Source organism: Lissotriton vulgaris, chromosome 5, assembly GCF_964263255.1.
Source record: "Lissotriton vulgaris chromosome 5, aLisVul1.2, whole genome shotgun sequence".
NCBI lineage: Eukaryota > Metazoa > Chordata > Amphibia > Caudata > Salamandridae > Lissotriton > Lissotriton vulgaris.
In genome coordinates this window covers 459,638,345-459,653,906 of record NC_141693.1, presented here as the reverse complement: position 1 = coordinate 459,653,906, position 15,562 = coordinate 459,638,345, and the positions used below count along the sequence as shown (strand labels likewise).

The following is a 15,562-nucleotide window of genomic DNA, read 5'->3' as shown; positions in this document are numbered from 1 at the left end:
GCTGTTGCCACTTTATCTCATGTCACAGAAAACACAGTTCTGTTAGAAAGACCATCATTTAAAAATCTTATGCATTTATGGATAATTGAATGAACGTTAGTACTTCAATGCATTGCTACGTAAAAATAAATTTGATCCTGCCCTCTTGCTTTCAGTCTAAGACTTTGGGAGACGTTGCAAAATTATAATTTGGTTACTACTGCAATTCTTTCATTATTTTGCATGTAGAGACAGCTGCAGCTGTATTTCATACAAGGGTCTGGAAAGTTAAGAAATTGTAACAGGCAGTAAGTCTAGATATGATTTTACTTGTTCGAAGGAAGTTCTTTTCAGTGCGGAAGACATGTTGTGGTACTCAGCTCTGTTGTATAGTCTGATATATATAAGCTCCCAGAAATGAGGTTCACCTATGGTCAAAACTTGGCGCATCATTTGATGGAGCCAATTAAGTTCTGGTCGCCTAAATATCTGTGTACTTACCACTTTACACTAACCCATAAAGATTTGAAGCTAGTGTCTCCGGTTGCAGACCCACACAGAGGCCTGGCCCTTTAAGGGGTTATTTGGTGGGTCAAGGTTACTGGATTGCATTAGCTGTAGAGTTATGGCACACCTGAATTGCATTTGTAGTGTGCGTTGGGTAACTAGACTTGCACTGCACTGCTCTGCAGCAGTGTGACCAGGGTGAGGAAGCCAGAGCAAGTGGATTGCACGCCAGCGAAGTAGGGGTGAACTCTGTGAATGCCATAGAAGTGTGGCAGTCTACTGAATTAAACAAGTGTCAGACACCCAATTATGGATATAAGTGAGCAAAACAGAGGACCAGGCAGACTTCATCATTTCACGCTCCTGTGGTCCCCTAGCACTGTGCGCCTCCTCTGTAAGAACCCGATCGAGCCAGTCCCATCCAACCACCGTGGTCCCAGTCAAAGCACCAGCACAAGTAGAGATCAGCACCCCATTGCTTTGGTCTCATTTGAGACTTATAGTGAGCAGGAACATTGATAGCACTCTAGAAGAAAAACATGAAGGTTTGCATTTTTTATTTAAAACAATATTTGAAAAGATAGAATTAGGATTTGTGTACAATGTAGTGAACATTTTGAATAGTACAAGTTGTTTAGAGAGTGGTGATTTACAGTTGACTTTCTTTGTGTGTCACAACTTGCTTTGAGGTTCCCAAAGGGACCCTCCCAAAGTGTTTAGGTTACATTCAAGAAGAGGTAAGGCAGCAGCTTTTGCCCTCGACAGGTGATTTTGTTTAAAAAATGAGGCAGGCTGCCACCCGGTGTTAGGTTCAGTCCTTTGCAAAACACTACAATTTTGACCTGGGTAGAAGGGAGAATCTCCGTGTAGTTTAACTTCCATCTGTAACGCTTATTGGCTCTATCATCAGCCGCCTTCATTCATAGGTGGCTCTGGTAGTGGTTCACATGTGGTCTTTCCAGGAAAGAGTTTCTGTTAGAAGAACCAAGCTATTTACCTTTAGTAAGTTTCTTTGCAATGTGTACACAACTTCCCAAGATTTCTTATTACTCTCCCACCTCCATTCTCTGAGGGTATTTATTTCATTGAGGTTTTGACTTTTATTTATTTTTAAACTTAGGCTCTGACAATTTTTGACCTTTCTGAAGCTTGGAGAAAATGGGGAATCTTATATCAGAGCACCCATTAGTGACTTTTATGGATCTACTGCGTCTCTTCCTTGGGGGCCTGAGCGTATCTGCTGCTGCCCATGACCACCTGGTGCCCATGAAGTGTATCTGCTATGAAAAAAGGTTGTGTCCCTGTCTGCCATATGGTGTTAGATTCATATAAGGATGCTAGTTGTGTTCCTGAAGATAAGTAACTTGTTTTCTATTGTTGTCTTAGTTTGTTTTCTTACATTGGAAAGCCAACTGTTCCTGCCTAGAAAGCACTTAAGTGCTTGCCACTGAAAATTAAAAGGCTTCTGCAGTGCAGCATAGCAGCATTTCCATTAAATGATGTTACGTAGATGCCAAAAGGGGATTAGCTTTACCTACCTCCTTGCAATTGTTACATCTATGCGGTGAATGTAGTTGAGCGCCTACGAAAACCCCAGTGCAAGTCATAGAGAAGAAACATTGATCATAGTGTCTTCCACCTCATTCTGTGGCAGAGCTGCTGCGCTGGCAGGACCAGCCTGGTGTCATTGTGCTTGCAGCCAGCAGTGTGATCCTTTAGTTTCTGGAGTACAGAACAAGAATCACAGCAGTGATTCAGCAGAATGCAGCATTGGGTGAAAGATGTCAAACTTGGACCTAATCTTGCCTTTCAAAGCGAATTCCAAGATTTACATAATTAAAGCCTGTTCAAGTCTTATATCTGATAGAGACTTCTAGCCACAGATTCCCTACCTTGGAAGATCCCCAGGTATCATACTGGATCCAGAGGATTTTTTGAGCAGTAGGTGGTGTCTTTCAACTCTGCGTTTTCAGAGTCTTCTGCACCGGAAGTGACATGTGTGGTACCTATCTAGGCACCACCCTGGGGCACTGGCACAGTTCTTCCCTTTCCTCACCAGATAGCGCTAGTCCATTCTGAGCTACGCTCATTCGATTTTTGACTGGCTTTTTGTTGACTAATTTTGAGAGTTTTTCTCTCTGTGTGAGGAATGTCACCCAAGAAACCGCCTCCTGTAGAGCCGTGTGGAGCCTTTCACAGGCAAATATCCGTGACAGAGCCCCACTTGGTGTGTTTGGTGTGTTTGTGGTGCTTGGAGAATGACCACTCCAAGACCTATGAGGACTGCTTCACCATACACCCGAAGGTTCGCGAGGGAGCAACCCCTCAAGCTCCTTGTTGCCCGCCATTGGACGACTCTGCAACTGTCAAAATCTCGGTCATATGAAAAGGTCCAATGATCGTTCACGGAGCCACGCCCGGCGATCATCGTCACACTCCGAATTGTTGGGGCAATCAGGTGAGCCCCACAAACACAGTTATTCAAAAAGTCGGAAGAAGTCTATGACTTCACTGCGCCCGTCGAAGTCATTTAACAAGGCTCGGAGGAACCGCACTCCAGGCCTTGAGCCTGAGACAGGGCCTGCTCTAAGCTTCACTGACTTTCTGGGAGCCGGAACGACCCCTGCACAGCTCAAAAAATATTATGAGGCCATGCACCTCATATTTGGGTGTCAGAGCCCCTCTGGAGTGCCTTTGTGTTCCATGGGTTCGGAAGGGCCCCTACTGGAACCCCACTGGCAGGCTCGCCCTTGTGCCAGTTAGGCCCCATGAATCCTTTCCTGGATCCACAGCAGAGCCACTGGTGAGACCAAGACCATCCTCAATGCACGCTCCATTGTTGATGCCCCACAGAAGCACTCTTCCTATCCTCATTTCCAACTCCTAAACATCATGGATGGGCATCAGCTGATGCCTGTACAGACGACCATGCTCTGCAAAGTGGAGCAAGTGCCTTTTACTCTTGATAGGTCTTGAGAGGGAAAGGAATGGGAGGGGTCTGAGAACGCTTATGGTTACCAGCATCCCTTGAATGAGAAGGACAACTGATGTAGGCCAGTGGGCTATATTTGACTGACATTTGCTTAGTTTCTCTTCCTACCGTGGCTACGGAGGAGAGAGCCTCTTTTGCCATGGTGGTGCGTAGGGTGGGTGAAGTCTTGGACCTTAACATGCTCTCAGTGGCCGTCAAGGCAAACGTCTTGACAGAGGAGCATCAGCCGGGAGTCACCCCCCTCTGAACTCTTACTCCCTTTTAATGAAGCCTGAACTGATGGCCTACGTGAGTCCTGGTCCAAGCCCTACAGAGGCGCTCCTGAGCATAGGACAATTGTCTGCCAACATTGCCTCGCTCCTTGGGATCCCAGTTCCTTTACTCAGCAAAGGGGACAGTGACCAAAATGCTCTTTGTTTGAAACTCAAAGGATTTCCAATCCCCCAATTGATCTCAACTGGGACTATTTTTGAAACACCAATTTTTCACATTACTAAGAAGATGAATGTTAAATGGCCTGTTATCATGCTGCACCCTGACCTTTTGCAAATATGTATACTAACGTAGCAGAGCCATATGTGGCTGAGAATGAGGTTCTAATAATTGAAATACATTCTGTATTATCTGCGTTACTAAAAGAAATTTTTGATTAAGAGGTTAAAGTACAATCCCTTAGACACAAAGAAACACCACAGTTTGATAAGAAGTGTAGGGAAGCAAAATCCAAACTGATAACTGCTGTAAAAAAATGATAGATGAGCTATCCGAGAAAGCAGGAAGGATTATAAAAACACAATTTATCAGCAGAAGAAAACAAGTGGCGTGACTTTTTTAAATACTCATGAGTGTGGTGACAGTAGCTCATTTTTGCACATTCTTGCATTTGGAAGCTCCAAAATAACTAGGTGCAAAGAATGTTTTATCTAGCCACACATATGGCACCAGCACTTTTCTGATGGATACATCTGCCTGTGGATTCTTCACCTTTTCAATTACCCCCATGCGCAGCAATCACAGAAACTTTTCTCCATTACTCTCCATCATCGATGAGGATGTCACAATGGAACTGCTCCGCACGCGACTCAGTGTGACATCATCGGATCCATAAGAAGACCTCGTCGGCGTGCTGACGTCAGATAGCTTTTTTCCTCCCCATCGACGTGTAACAGTTTTTCATGGGTTTTCCATTCTGGGAGTTTCCTTGTTGCAAGTACTTGTAATTGTAGCAGTGATCATGGCTAACCAGAGGAAGTCCGGTTTTAAGCCATGCAGGGAATGTGGGTGTCAGATGTCGATTACTCGACCCCCATGAAGATAGTTTGATGCCTCTCGTCGGACCACAACGTCTGAGAGTGTTTATCATGGAGGCGCATTAACCCCAAAGCCGTAACGGAGAGGGAGGCCAAGCTGTTCACGACCAAGGCAAAAATCACAGAAAAGAGGTCGAAGGAGGTCGAGATCCAGGTCAAAGTCTCCGACTCCGCATACCTCGAAGTCATTGAGGAAACATAAAAAGAAGCAGCACCATGAATCTCGGCGTCGGTCGCCAAAGGATGACACACCAAAGTCGGGGTCTCCGGTTCTCCAACGGCACCGCTAGGACGAAGTCTCTCCTTCTCTTTCTCCTTAGGTGACTCCGTCGCGCAGAGAAACCACGCCTCCACCCCAGCTCCAGGGTCTCCGGGGCCGCAGCCAGAGCCTATTAGATTGCCTCTCGAGCGGTCTCAGAACCAGTGGTACTGGATCCAGGATATCCAGCCTTTCTGGCTCCAGGTACCTGATCCTTCGCATTTCCTTCAGAGCGGTATGTCCAGGATATTTGGGCTATGATACTGATGTTTCAGCCGTTATCTTGGATTTTGGTGAGAAACACTCTGAGGTTGTTGGGCCTCATGACCTTTTGCATCCTGCTTGTAACTCATGCCCGTTGGCATATGCATTCTCTGCACTGGGGCCGGAAGTCCCATTTGGCACAGCATCAAGGGAATCTCTTTGACATGGTCCAGATCTCGGCGGGAACTGCAAAAGATCTGCAGTGGTGACCGACGAACTGCGATTGGGTCGGTGACAGACCCCTCTCTCTTCTCCAACCAAAGTTGACCGTGGTGACAGATGCGTCACTTCTGGAATGGGTTTACTATCTGGGAGAGGTGGAAATGTAGTCTCCAACTGCGTCCAGGCTCCACATTAACCTGTTGGAGCGTCGGGTAATTTGCTTGCTGTTGAAAGCCTTTCTTCCTTCGATCTAGGGAAGCCTGCTGCAGTTGTTTATTGACAACATCTCCATGTGGTTTTGCAACAAATAGGGCGGGTGGTGGACCCTTTGTCAAGAGGCTCTGCTTTCCTGGACAGACTGTGGATCCAGGGCATTTCCATGGTGATTCAACACCTAGTGGGCTCTCTGAACGCCTGGGCGAACTAACTCAGCAGAAAACGCCTAGCCGGTCACGAATGGCGTCTCCATCTGGATGTGGTGCAAGGAATCTTTTAGCAGTGGTGAGCGCCTTGCTTAGATCTGTTCACCACCACAGAGAATGGGAAATGTCAGCAGTTTTGCGTGCTGGTGTTTCCAATGTGACACTTTCTCTGAGATGCCTTTTGGCTTAAGTGGAGCTACGGCCTCCTGCACGCTTTTCCACCAGTGCCACTCCTGCCCAGAGTGCTCAAGAAGATCAGGGATGACAGGCACCAAGTTATTCTTGTGGCTCCAGTTTGGGAATGGAGAGTTTGGTATCCCGAGCTGGTGAGCATGATCATCGGTCCTCCGATAAGGCTGCCCCTTCGAGAGCATCTTCTGTCGCAGCAGCAGGGGAGGGTTCTGCGCTCGAACCTGCACACCCTTCACTTTCATGCGTGGAAATTTAATGGCGACAGTTGACAGCTGTTGACCTTCCTCCCTAAACCTGTGATGTTATTCTGGCAGTCAGGCATCCCCCCACCAAGTCGGTATACGCCTGCTGTTGGGATAATTTTGTGACCTGGTTTGATTCCCACATCAACTTACTTTCTGCTCCTTTATCCCAGGTTACTTCTATTTGCTCTCTCTCTCTATTTAGCCCAGCAGAGCTCTGCACTGGGCACAGGTAAAGATTATCTTTTAGTCATTTCAGCTTGTTTGCAGTTGCCGTATCAACCTTCATTAATTAAGTTACCTGTTGTGGCTAGGTTTCCTAAATGCTTGCAGCACATGTTTCTGCCCAGGTCATTCATTATGCCCCAGTGGGATATGCATCTGGCTCACATCTTCTTGATGGGTGCACCGTTTGGGACTCTGCACTTAGTCTCTAGGCCATCTAAACTGTCTTTCTAGTGGCCACAACATTGGTTAGGAGGGTCAGCAAATTATAGGCTCTCTTAGCACACCCTCCATACCCTACCTTCTACTCGGACAAGATCCCTATGAAATGAGGGACTTTTTCTTGGGATGCCAGTTTCCGTTAGAACCATATACATAGCAGCAGTTCTAAGTGAAGGATGTGTCACAACACCTTCACTCCATTATTTTGCATTGTCTCCTTTGTCCCTTTGGTTGAATTTTTGTACTTTACTTTTGCTCCTTGCAGCTGGAGCTTCCTACTGGGATTTACGTCTGGAAATTGGCCTGGTTCTTTTCTCCTTTCTGTTCCTTTAGAATATGTTTGATGCTTTGCTATGCGTTTTGTTTCTAATCTTCATCTTCAATCCAGATTCGCAAGATTTCTAAGGAGGTTTTACCCTTTGTGGGTTTTTCCTCTTATGTGGGATACTCTTGAAAAGATACTTTGCACCGTTCAAGTATACTGTATGGAGTAGCCCTTTCTTTGCACAGTCTAGAAGGAGGCTCAGCAGACCGTCCAAGTATCCAGCTCTTGACAGTTAGAGGGACTTGATTCTTTCTACAGGTTAAGGTCACAGAAGACAAAAGCGTTTGTGTAAATCATACCTCTCTAACTTCTTTAAATTTCTAACTACTTTATGTTAATCACCTGCTTTGTTTAAAACCTCTATGGGTGATGAGGTTGCTGTTATTGTTTATGAATATAATTGTTGGTCTCAGCAAGGAGAAGAACATGTTTCTAACTTTTTATCCTAGTTCTCCATCTTGGGTAGCTTCACGAAATTTGAAAAGAACGACTCACCGCCTGCCCTATTTAATCAGGCATGAGGTGCGTGTATTGACTGACATCTTATTTCTTGCCCAACAAAGTGAACAGACTTTGTCACAACACTGAGTTCTGAGGTGCTGCAGCATGACAGGAACAGTGCCAAATTACTAATCACTGATTCTTGGCCGGTACTGTGCTAATTTCTTGCATGGTTTCATTTTGCTAGATGAGAAATAAAAGGGGGTTTTGGATCCAGTTAATGTTGTGTCAATATTTTTAGTTTTTCTTACAACCTAAAAGAAAAGATGGGAAATGCTGGCTTTGGGTTGGCAATGTAAAATTATTTGTTTTTCAAAGAGAAACTTGCCTTTGACATGCCTGTTTGAGCAATCTTGCACATAGGTGTCAACATTCATTGTTTATGAATTCAATTGAGAATCCCGTGGTGAGGAATTTGGATTACAAATAAGTAACTTTCTCTTGTTGTTTTCAGGTCTCTTTGATAACAGGATTTGTTCATCTATGGATGGTAGAATATATTTTGGCGGTGCAGTTGCATGTAAAGTGGTACTCTGTTGAGGACATCACTTAACCAAGCAATCCTCTAATGTTACTTTCAATCACCTGAACACCAGAGAATCTTCATTGAGTTGCATGTGCATCAAAATATTCAAAAATATATAGTTTCCTATAAGGCGAGACTAGCACATTCAGCTGGCTTTCTTTTGCATTCTTTTTCCTGCCGTTTTTCTTTTTGTATTGTAAATCCAGTACTAAGAATAGCATTATACATATAAAAAAGCCAGAGAGAATGTGCTGTTCATGCCTTACGTGGACAACTTGGAATTTATCTGTGTTCCCTGCATCAGATATTCTTTGCAATATCTTCTTGCTACCTCCGAAAATCACATGCAATGCGAGTGCTTTGGCTCATCCAACAATTCAAAAAACAGAAAAACCTCATCAACGTGCCATCTCCCATATTATTTCTTATAAGTGATCAGGCATTCTCATACGTACTAAGCATGCCCACATCTTACAGTAAGCCATTGCTACTAAACATGAGGAATTCCACATGTAGCTACAAAAGTTTTTCAATGATTGTTTTCAGCCTCTTTTTAAGTGGTAAAACAGATGCATAGTGGAAATCCTATGTTACTACTACTTATTTAGGTTTCACAGCGATTCCCTTTTCATCTGTTTTAGAAGTCTAAACAATACACTTAATAAATGAACATGTTGAAGAGTGCTCCTCTCCAACACTGGTAGCATATTAACGTTGTATGCCATGCCATCTGCGAAAATTAAAACATGGTTAATTTAGTTTTGAGTTAGAGGTCAAAAGATGTTGTATCATAACCCAGTTCATGTGTGATTACAATATTAATACGCATTTCTTTTTTTTACTCTTTAGGTGGTTCTTGCAAAACATGTGTATGAGCAACTTTTAGAAACACTTGATAACGTGATCTACAATGAAGATGTAAACAAGTTGCTCCAAAGTTCTGCCTCCCCTTCCGGTCCTAGATCACCTTTGTCTGTCCCTAGTGGATGCATTGATGACATCAGTGAACCGAATGAGAAAGGGCTCTTTAGTCACTCCAGCTTCGCTTCTTCAAACAAGTATGTTTCAGTTCAGGAATCAACATCCTTCACACAGATCCAAGCATATTTTCACATTTCAGAACTTCAAGTTAAATTAAGTGGTGACCTAACACTTGGCGATCAGGATTTAGTGAGTCTAAAGTTTCAAGATTTTGATATTGAGTTCAATAAAGATCATCCTTACACACTAGCAATACAGATTGCTTTGCGATCTCTTCTAATGGAGGATCTTTTAGATAAAAAAACAGATTCTAAATATAAAAACCTCATGCTATCCAGAGGAGCACCCAAACCATCTAACCTAACTCATAAAGAATACCTTTCTCAGTCTTGTCCTTCAGTTGCAAATGTGGAATATCCAGAGATGCCCCGTTCACTTCCTTCTCATATGGAAGAAGCCCAAAATGTATTTCAGTTATACCAAAGACCAACCTCTGCAACAAACAGAAGGCAAAAAGAAGAGGCTGATTCGGAGTATCCCTTTACACCACCCCCTTCTCCCACCTCCAATAAGTCCACCAATTATGATGAAAAGAACCCCTTTGATGATTCTTTAGTTCATATCAATGTGTTCCTAGTGGATAAGAAGCACCCTGAGTTTATTACTCAGTATGGACAGATGAACCGCAGTGTGGATGTTGATTTTAACTGTCTAGATGTTTTAATAACATTACAAACGTGGGTGGTTATTTTGGACTTTTTTGGAATTGGATCTACTGCTGACAACCATTCTGTGAAGATGAAAACTGAGGAGATACAATTCCCAGCCAAGCAAGAAGCAAGTGTCCTTGAAGGCTCTTCTACACAGGACAATATAAACAGCAAAATAGATATCAAGGTAAGAAAGGTATATAATGTATGGTATTAAGAATTAGAATGATAGGTTTTCAGCTTATCACAGCTGCTGCAGTAATATTGATACAGTTCTAAGATGATTATCATTACTTAAATATTTAGTATATGCATAATGTAATAGATTATTTAAGACTAGATTGTGGTGAGGAATACTTCGATAACAAAAAGGGGGTCCTTGTTCCCACGTGGTAAAGAGATTAAGGAAGGTTTGTATAGGTAGGAGTTTTCCTTAATAGGAAGTGATGCCCTCACACACCCATGCGGGTGTCATGCTTCATCATTGAGCTTTTTGCTCCTCGTGGGGCTGGCGTTGCAATGCCCCACAATCCCCATGAGAAGGTTCTTTGTCTGAGATCTTTTAATATAAAACAGGTGTGACGATGCGTGTATGTGGGTGAAGCTGATAACTGGATGTGCCAGTGGTCAAAAATTACAGAGCATGAATCCGGCGTCCAGACTCCGTTCCGTTCGGAAGTATAACCGGCGGAGAGGACTTTAATATTGACCTAAAGAGCCATACCATAGGTGCCTCCGACCACTCAGCTGCTTTTCCACCAGATGCGCCTTGATGCCTCCGGGTTAAGTTGCGCCATATAAATCCCCAATTCATTCATTCATTCATACAGCCCTGAAGAAGTCGTGGGGTCATCCCCAATCGACGAAACACGTGTTGGCTGGGCATTGTCGGATTAAAAGAAAAAACAGAAAAGACAACAGTACATTATTCCTCTTTTGTTTACACTTACTGTGTTGTGAAATTTCACTTGTGAATAGAGCGTGTGCATAGGATATGAATTGTCAAAATATCGGCTTGAGGGCTCAACGTTTTGAGGGTCTAGGGTGTTCTCCTTCACCTTTTTGCATAGAATAATAGGATTTAATACTGACGCAAACTCTATAGGCGCCATTTCTCCTATTGAATGACACCCCCCTCCAATGATAGTTCTTTTTTTTCCACAAGTTTTTAATTTTTTTTCTACACATATACGTACATTCGTGTTGCAGTTGAGAGTTCCATTTGGTAGTTACTTATAGTTAAATCAAAAAGGGAAAAAAAAGACAATCAGGAGCAGTAATTACATAGTAGCTTATTTGTTGTTAACATTTGTACGAATTGTCCTTTTTAATATTACCTATTTGGAGTCCTCTGTATTGCAGACGAGGTTAGAATAAGGATAGAGAAGTGAAGAAAGAGAGTAGAGGAGAGGAAAATTAGTGTGCAAGAAGTGTTGTTTGGATCAATGCTTAGCCAGCGTTGGGGAGAGCATTTGAGTGTTCTGCTCCTTCAGAGGGAACGCTGGTGAGTTCAAGGTGGGTCGTATGTTTCTAGAAAGGTGTCGAGTGACTTCCACATCCCCCCGAGTGACTTCCACATCCCCCTAGACGATGGCTCCCAGGGAGAGTTTTGCAGGGCTGTGCTATCTGCTCCTCTGAGGTATGTCACCCAGTTGAACCAGCACCTGTTTGATGTTTTACTTCAAGTTTGTCAGGACCAACTTGACAGAAGCGGTCAGCAGTAGGTCGAGGAGGTCCCTGTCGTGTTGTGTTGGGAGAGGTGCGGTTATGAAGGCTGTGGTAAGGGAGGAGAAGGCCTTGGTTATTGTGCGTCCCAATGCCTTTTTAATGAAGTCAAAGATTTCTTCCCAGAACTTTTTGAGTTTGGGGCAGTAGTATATGAGATGCGCTATGTCCCCCTTCTCCCTGGTACAGTTCCAGCATAGGTTGTCATCTCTGAGGCCTAATGATGCCAGCCAGGCGGGTGTCCAGAATGTTCTGTGACAGTGCTGATGTGATTTTGTTGTGTGATGGTGAGGACCAGAGGAGAGCTCGGTCTTGGTCGGTGTGTGGGTTCTCAGTCTGTTTTACCCATAGCTAGTGATTTTGTTGTTGAGTTTGGTGGTCTTTGGGCGTAGTAGTTTATATAGGTCCAATACTTGATGGACTATTTTATTGAGGTTGGCGACGTATTGAATGATTGAGGGGGGTGTGTGGCGAGAGCTTGGTTTTTAAAAGAGCTGTCTTGATTTTAAGGAAGTTGTAGAACTCTATTGGTGAGAAGTTGTGTGTTCCCCTAAGCTCTTCAAAGGTGTAGGGTTGGCCTTCACCTTCCAACTGCAGTGGGTGCGAGATGCCTCTCTCTATCCATGTTTCTAGTTGGAGACATTGACCATTGTATTTGAACTTACTGTTGGCCCATAGGGATTCCCATTTAGAGTTCTTTATTCTATTCTCCATCTTTTTGTCAATTTTTAGCGGGGCATTTTCTGAAAGAAACAGGTTAGTGTTAGATTCCTTACATTAGAATATCCCCAGGCGTCCGACTGGATCCGGAAAGTTTTGCGTAGCAGTACGCATGCGCGTCGGTAGGCGTCGTCTGCGGCTCCGCGTCCGTCGTGGGTGTCGTGATCGCCGGGATGATGTCGTCGGAGCACTTAGACGCCGCCCTTGCACGCTGACGACAGTTCTTCTTTTTTCCGTGCCAGCAAGCGCAGATCCGGGAAGAGTAGTACTCTGAGTCATTTTTTGATTAACTTATTTGATCTTTTTCGGATCGATTCTCGAGTCGACCTTCGACTTGCGGTGCCGGTAGGGATGCCCGGGTTTAAGCCCTGTGAGGACTGTCACCGAATGATGTCAGTGACCGACCCCCACCGCTGGTGCCTTTATTGTCTCGGGCCGACCATGATGACAAGCTGTGCCCCGACTGCCAGGCCTTGACCTCAAAGGCTAGGTGGGAGTGGTCCCGTAAGTGTCTCGAGCTCCGGCAGTCGGCCCGCGCCGCTTGAGGTCCGGGTCTAGGCGGAGGGCGAGGGACCGGTCGCGGGCCACAGTCATCGGCGCTCGACGAGTCACCACCACTCATCGGGCTCCAAGTCCTCAGGTAAGTCGAGGCACTCGAAGAAAAAGTCGAAGAGACGTCATCGCTCTTCCGACTCCCCCTCCCCCCCCCTGATGCTAGAGCAACGCGGCCGGGGGTTCTGGCGACACCGCCCACGCAGCTCTGCTGGAGCCGCAAGCGCAGCGTCCAGCTCCATACCCGCCGGTCCCTGGACTGCACGCGACGCAGGAGGAGATTAGTGCTTTCCTCACGGCCATGAGGTCGCACTTCCCTCCGTCGGAACCAGCCGAGGTGCCCTTGGGCCCCGCGGGTCCATCTGGGAGCCCTAGCGGGCCGGCGGCTCTGGCTCCGGCGCCGTCGGGTGCTTCGGCCACGGCGCTGTTGACGACTCCGGTCCCGACGTCGCAGGGCTCCTCAGGATCCAGGCCTGGATCCATGACGACGCCAGTCGACCTTACGACCCCTCCGCTGGCGCCATCACCTAGGGTGTCGCCTCCGACACCGTTCCCGCATGACGTCGTCCCCGGTCCGGATCCGGCGCCATCTTCGACGCCGATCGGTGAGCCCTTTACCGACGACCCGGCTTCATCATTTTTCCCTGACTATCAGGAGATGGATGACGAGGAGAACTGGGAGGGGTCTGACAACCCTTTGGCACTGCAGTGCCAGTTGAGCCAGGACTGGGCAGACGAGCTGGGGGAGGCCATTGATCTGGACACTTCGCCCAACACTGGATTTGTCTCCCCTCCTACCGTGGCTACGGAGGTGGGAGCTGCTTACAGCGTGGTGTTGACTAGGGCAGCCAAGGCCTTGGCTCTTGAGCTCCCTGTCGCGGCTGTGAGGACTAACCTCCTTACTGAGGTGCTCAAACCGCAGGCAAGCTCCTCGGAGCCTCTCGAACCATTTAACAAAGCCCTCACTGATGTTCTGGTGGGCACCTGGTCCAAGCCCTCTACAGGCCTCCCTGTCGATCGGAACGTGGCCCAATGCCACTGCCCGGCTCCGGGCGACCTCAGCTTCCTGTCCGTTCACACCACCCCCAAGAGCCTGGTGATCCAGGACTCTACATCCCAGACCGCATTCCCGACCGCTCCTCCGGATCGGGAATCCAAAAGGTACGATCAGTTTGGGAAGAAACTGTTCTCCTCCCTGAGTTTGGGGTTGCGGTCTGTCAACACCGCCTGCCTTTTAGGCCGTTACACCCACTTCCTGTGGGATACGGTTGCGGAAGTGCTGCCGCAGTGCCCGGTGGAGGTCCAGGCAAAGCTTACCCAAGCCCTAGCGGCGGGACGGGATGCTGCACTCTATTCGATACGGTGTGGACATGATACCATGGCCTCGCTGGGTAGGGCGATTGCAACGACAGTGGCGGTTCGCCGCCACGCCTGGCTGTGGTCCGCCAACTTTTCGGGGGATGTCCAAGCTACCCTTATGGACATGCACTTCGATGGCCGTCGCCTCTTTGACAATAAGGCAGATAGTGCGCTGGGATAGTGCGCTGGAGCGTTTAAAGGACTCCAGGGCTACGGCCAAGTTCTTGGGCCTCGGCCAACGCCAGCAAACTTCCACCTTCCGCCCCTTTTGTGGCCAAGGAAGGGGCGCTTCCACACGTCCAGCTAGACACAGGCCGCGGAACGAACCTCAACACGGTCGTGGACGTGGTAACCGCTGAGGCGGTGCCGAGGGACAACGGCAAGGTCAGCCCACATCCGCCCGCAGCATCTGCCTCAAAATCCTCCTAGTCTGAGCTTTCAGGCCCATTCAACGCCAGTGGGGGGCAGGGTTCGCCATCACCTCCTCCACTGGCGTACCATCACATCGGACAGGTGGGTGCTTTAAATCGTCTGAAGGGGCTACTCCCTCCCCTTCGAGGCGACCCCTCCAGCCATGCCACCGCAGTACCATCGGATGTCGGGGGATCACTCGCAACTTCTGCAGGAGGAAGTTACGGCCCTCTTGGCCAAGGGGGCCGCCGAGTGCGTTCCTGGGCCAGAAGTAGGACGTGGTTGCTACTCCCACTACTTTCTGGTACCCAAGAAGGGCAAAGGAGTCCTACGCCCTATCTTGGACCTCCAGAGCGCCAAAGGCTTCCTCTGGAAGGAGAATTCAAGATGCTGACTTTAGCTCAGGTCCTAGCTGCCCTGGACCCTCGAGACTGGATGGCAGCGTTGGACTTGCAGGACGCATATTTCCATATCCCCGTCCTGCCGGCCCACCGTCGTTACCTGCGGTTCACAGTAGGCCACGAGCACTTTCAGTTTACCGTGCTCCCCTGTGGTCCTACCAGCGCCACTCGGGTGTTCATGAAAGTGATGGCCGCAGCTCATCTGCGCAGATCAGGGGTCTCAATCTTCCCCCCTATCTCGACGACTGGTTGTTGAAGGCGGGCTCGCCTCAGACAGTCGTTAACCACCTCCAGACTACGGCCGACCTCCTGCACCTGCTAGGGTTCCCCTCTCAGAAGCGCCTTTTCATCGGAGCAGTTCTGGACTTGGCGCAGTTTCGGGTTTATCCTCCCGAACAGCGGGTACCGGATATTCAGGCTCTGATTCCGATCTTTAAGCCTTTATCCCGAGTCTCAGTCAGGTTGACGCTGCGGCTTCTGGGGCTGATGGCCTCCTGCATCCTTCTGGTGCATCAGGCCAGGTGGCGGATGCGGGCTCTGCAGTGGGACCTGAAGTTTCAGTGAGCACAGCATCA

General features: G+C 47.3%; 1 protein-coding gene across 2 annotated transcripts in view; it reads left to right on the top strand.

The window, feature by feature from the left end:
• The window catches only part of VPS13D (vacuolar protein sorting 13 homolog D), a 2,754,556-nt gene that overhangs the window by 607,697 nt on the left and 2,131,297 nt on the right, over positions 1-15,562 (top strand). For both annotated transcript variants that reach the window (XM_086921894.1, XM_086921893.1), the window contains exon 21: positions 8,978-10,006. In XM_086921894.1, the coding sequence (XP_086778020.1) occupies positions 8,978-10,006 (1,029 nt within the window). The remainder of the gene's footprint in view (positions 1-8,977; positions 10,007-15,562) is intronic.